The sequence below is a fragment of the Pungitius pungitius genome, chromosome 12 (genome assembly GCF_949316345.1).
Source record: "Pungitius pungitius chromosome 12, fPunPun2.1, whole genome shotgun sequence".
Lineage (NCBI taxonomy): Eukaryota > Metazoa > Chordata > Actinopteri > Perciformes > Gasterosteidae > Pungitius > Pungitius pungitius.
In genome coordinates, this window is record NC_084911.1 from 16,821,659 (window position 1) to 16,826,421 (window position 4,763).

Consider the following 4,763-nt stretch of genomic DNA (forward strand, 5'->3'; position numbering starts at 1 on the left):
TTCAGCTCGTGGCATGGAAACCATGGAAGGTATAAAGCGCGTGTCAAGAAGTCTTCGATGTGCGTCAACGCGCACTACTAATGAATCTTACAGGTTGAAAGATATGGAGGCGCATATCAGCCATGGTAAGATGTTTATTGTGATCTGAGGTGTGAATATTCATGTGCATGAGATTTTGACTACTGTATTCACATAAAAAAAATACTTTTTCTGTTGTCCAGCCTTGCATTACCAATATTTGTTCATTCATTTCATGCTTTTCTCTTTTCCTGCTACCATAAGCTAAGAAAGGATCCGTTGTAGATGCTGTTCTGTCCCGTGAGATCTATGGCATTGACATTTTAGGACATTTAACGACCATGAGAGATTTCCGAGACCATAAAATAAAAGAGCTGGTTTCAGCGGTGAGTATCAGAGACATCATGTTCCTGAGGTTTGCCTCTAACATCTGAAATTGAAGGTTTTCTGAAACGTGCTATTTAATAAAAAGTGTTGACTTTGCTTTTTGTTTAGGAGAAGGAAGATGCGTTCTATGTTGCGAACCTGGATAGTATATATGAAATGCACCTCAGGTGGTGTAGAAACTTGCCTCGAGTCCAGCCTTTCTATGCGGTGAAGTGCAACAACGATGCAGCCGTTCTGAGGATGATGAGGGCTCTGGACACGGGTTTTGACTGTGCTAGCAAGGTACCCATGAAGTGTTTTAGGTAGAATCCAGCTCTGTGTTTCTTTGTTGCAGAAAAAGTCACTTGAAACACGCTTTGGTCGATCACAGGTGGAGATGCAGCGTGTGCTGTCCCTCGGAGTGAAACCCGATAGAATCATTTACGCACACACCACCAAAGCGCTGTCGCACATCAAATACGCCTGTATTCATGGAGTCAATACATTGACGTTTGATAGTGAGGAGGAACTCCTCAAAATATCTCTTTGTCACGCCAAAGCCAAGTAAGTGAACACCTCCCGATGCTTTTTGCTCTGGGTCTAATTGTTAGCATACCAAATCATTCTTTTGAATCAATTCTTCCAGATTGGTACTCCGCATAGCGGTGGATGACTCCGCCTCCAAGATAAGACTCAGTTTAAAGTTTGGTGCCCGACTGGAGTCGGTTGGTGAGCTGCTGGGACGCGCTGCAGAGCTTGGCTTGGAGGTCATTGGGGTCAGCTTTCATGTAGGCAGCGGGTGCACTGGAAGTCTGGCTTTCAAGCAGGCCATTGGAGACGCTAGACGTGTCTTTGAGGTGGGGGTAAGTCATGGTCACATCAACGGAACATCATACAACTACATGTACTTACATAGAGGTAAAGGCTATGATGAGGATTGGTGGGATTGAGATGCAACACATCTCAACAAAGCCACGTTGGCCGGACTAAATCTGAGCATGAGTCTCATCGTCAATGCTGCTCTGGTCTCACTGACAACATTTCTCTTTTTAGAGAACACTGTGAAATATACTATCTGTCTAGGTATAATTCTGATAAGTCTTGTCTTCGCTCGTCTCACTTGTGTGTGAATCTAGATAGTTACTATAATAATAAGAGGATTTCAATTCAATTCATTTTATTTTGGATACCCCAAAATCGCAAATTACAAATTTGCCTCAGAGGGCTTTACAGTCTGTACACATGCAACATCCTCTGTCCCGAAACCCTCACATCGGCACAGGAAAAACTCCCCAAAATATGAAAAAACCCTTCAATGTCCATCCCTCTATGGTCACCATGTACCCATCCTCTGATGACTACTTCCAGCAGGATAAGGCACCATGTCCCAAAGCTCCAATCATTTTAAATTGGTTTCATGAGCATGACAATGAGTTCACTGTACTAAAATGGCCCCCACAGTTACCAGATCTCAACCCAATAGAGCATCTTTGGGACGTGGTGGAACAGGAGCTTTGTGCCCTGGATGTGCATCATGCAAATCTCCACCAACTGCAAGATGCTATCAATATGGGCCAACATTTCTAAAGAATGCTTTCAGCACCTTGGTGAATCAATGCCATGTAGATCAAAGGCAGTTCTGAAGGCGCAAGGGGGTCAAACACAGTATTAGTATGGTGTTCCTAATAATCCTTTAGGTGAGTGTATTTCTCCATAGCGTCCTGCTCACGTCTAGAGATGCTGTAGTCCCTTTGGCTAGGTGATGCCCAATATCAATTAGCACAAACCTAAAGACGATGCTAGTCGTCTAGTCCTGCTTGCCATGCTCGATGGTGCAGTATGCGCCGCTTCATCCCTGGTCCTGGACTGACAGATGAGATGAACAAAACGCCCGCTGTCTCTCTCTCTTCCTTTCCCAACCCCTGATATCCACTCGAATGGCCAGCGCAATCAGATCATCTAGACAGTTATATTGAGGATCTCATTCTTGATGGTCTCAGTCAGTCCACGAGCGTATACTGCTTGTGCAGAAGCCTCGTCTCAGTCGCTCTCTAACGCTAAGGTGCGAAACTCAATGGTGTGGTTAGCTATACAGTGTGTTCCCTGACATAACGATATCAGTTTAGCGGAGGCATCCTTACCTCGGACTGAGACTTATAGTCGTGTCCTGTCATTCCCATAATGCAATAGTTCTATCTAAGGCTTTTCCCACAGAAGCCCAATTACATATGCAATCCTCGACTCTAGCGTACGTAAGGGGATGTTAATCAAAAACTAAACCGCATTGCATCAAAAAGGACCGACACTGTCCTAAATTGCCATCATACCTCTCGGGGTTGGGAACGTGGGTTCATGATAGGGGACCGAATGGGAATCATCACGAGACGCTGCAAGTGTGTCTGGCAGTGTTGGGAAAGTTCACTTTCTACATGAACTAGTTCAAAGTTCAGTTCTAACCACTCAAAGTGCTTTAACACTACATGACATCATTCACCCATTCATACACTGATGACAGAACCTACCATACACAGTGGCACCTGCCCATCAGTAACATTCACACACTGTAGTTGCAGCTAGAGGAGCAATGCTGGGGTTAAGTGTCTTGCCCAAGGACACGTTGACATGCAGGTCAGCCGAGCCTGGGATCAAACCGCCAACCCTCTGTTTGGAAAACAACCGCGCTCCGCACTCACACAAAGTTGCCTCAGTGATGCTTATGTGTTTTTCAGAAATCGTTGGGCCTCCAGATGAGTCTCTTGGATATTGGCGGAGGATTCTCTGGGAGAGAAGACTGTCAAGTCACATTTGAAGAGGTAAAAAGAGTATTTTACGTGTCGTGTCTTCCCTCCAATTATGCAGCTGTATTTAGAAGAGTATACCTGAGGAATTGGCTATACAGCCATCATGATTTTCTTGTTCCCCAGTTTTCAGAAGTTATTAACGGAGCCCTGGAGGAGTTCTTCCCGCCTGACAGTGGGGTTCAGATTATTGCAGAACCAGGCCGCTACTTTGTGGATTCAGCCTTCACATTGGCAGCAAACGTCATTGCCAAGCGAGTGATCGAGGTTGATAGGAAGGAACATAACGGTAATGTATAGATATTGCTCTAAATGTAGTTCGTATCGACACAGAATTAAACAATTAAATAAAATGTGTAGGTAACAGCTCTCAGATGAGAGCGATGGCGCCCCATTGCAGTGCACCACTACATCAGGAGACAGCTTCAGGAGACGTCCATGCCAAGCCTCAGAGTAAGCACAGTGACTTCTAAATACTCATTGACGAGAATCCAGAGGAAGGATTATTAATGTTCATTTATGTTAAAACTATCTCATCTCGTCATTTTATTGACTTTGATTCTTTTGTTTTTGGTCTTGCAGACGGTGTGGACAACAGTCTTGACAGAATAATGATGTACTACCTCAATGACGGAGTGTACGGCTCCCTGAGTTGCCTTATCAATGATGCTGCCCACACCCAGGTTGAGCCCTACCTGAACAGGGTAAATATCACAATAAAGGCTTCAAAACGACAGTCCACAAAGCAGATGTGGCGCAGACTTGTACATTCAATGTTTGTCTTTCCCAGGTTGTTGAGAGCAGCGAGCAGAGATACCGGTCTGTTCTCTGGGGTCCGACCTGCGACAGCATCGACAAAGTGGCCGAGATGTGCTGGATTCCTGAGCTGCATGTGGGGGACTGGCTTCTCGTGGACAACATGGGCGCTTACTCCATTTGTTTATCCACAGACTTCAACGGCTTTGAGAGAGCTCGCATTTACCCTGTTGTGACAGCTAAGACGTGGCACACTTTGAACCTTTCTGCCTTCTACCACCTCCACCAATGACCTGGGAACACTTCTATCTATCCATTCTATCAATGCATTGTTGGAGCAATACACCTCAGACCCTGTGACAGTGCCTTTGTGGTGGTCGAGGACATGTCTGATGTGGAAATATGCTGTTCTGTTGTTCATGTCTGCCTGTCCTGCTTGTATGGTGTGTGATGTAGTTAGTCAGTCAGTCATGATTTTTAGCACTGACTGTTTTCTATTCCACCTTCATTGCAGATCATGTAACATACATGTCACACTTTTGGAACTTTGCTAAGAAATCCTGTTGAAAATTCTTGAAACCCAAAGAACGAATCGTCCAATATGGTCCAAATGGTATATGTCATAACACCCGGGTACTGATCTTAACAGAAGTGACAATATTGTTGCTTTTTTTAGTCTGTAATTCTTCTTTGCCATTCTCTTAAGCAGTCAGCTTGTGTGATAAGGTGTTTATTCTAATGGTTGTGGATAGATTGTAGTCCAAGACCAGTTTGTGCATTTCTAAACTGGTTGATAATTGGGAGTTTTAGTTTTATATGGGTGAA

At 44.5% G+C, this 4,763-nt stretch overlaps 1 protein-coding gene across 2 annotated transcripts; it reads left to right on the forward strand.

Annotated features, from left to right (window-relative positions):
- Positions 1 to 4,763, forward strand: LOC119220263 (ornithine decarboxylase-like). Of its 2 annotated transcripts, XM_037476141.2 has the most exons (10): positions 1 to 125; positions 283 to 404; positions 514 to 687; positions 776 to 948; positions 1,031 to 1,247; positions 3,114 to 3,197; positions 3,309 to 3,471; positions 3,543 to 3,635; positions 3,765 to 3,886; positions 3,973 to 4,763. In XM_037476141.2, the coding sequence occupies exons 1-10, from the start codon at positions 14 to 16 to the stop codon at positions 4,228 to 4,230; spliced, it is 1,518 nt and encodes a 505-aa protein (XP_037332038.2). In that variant the 5' UTR covers positions 1 to 13; the 3' UTR covers positions 4,231 to 4,763. The 2 variants fall into 2 exon arrangements, with proteins under 2 accessions (XP_037332038.2, XP_062421891.1); XM_062565907.1 differs by having other exon boundaries at positions 3,765 to 4,763.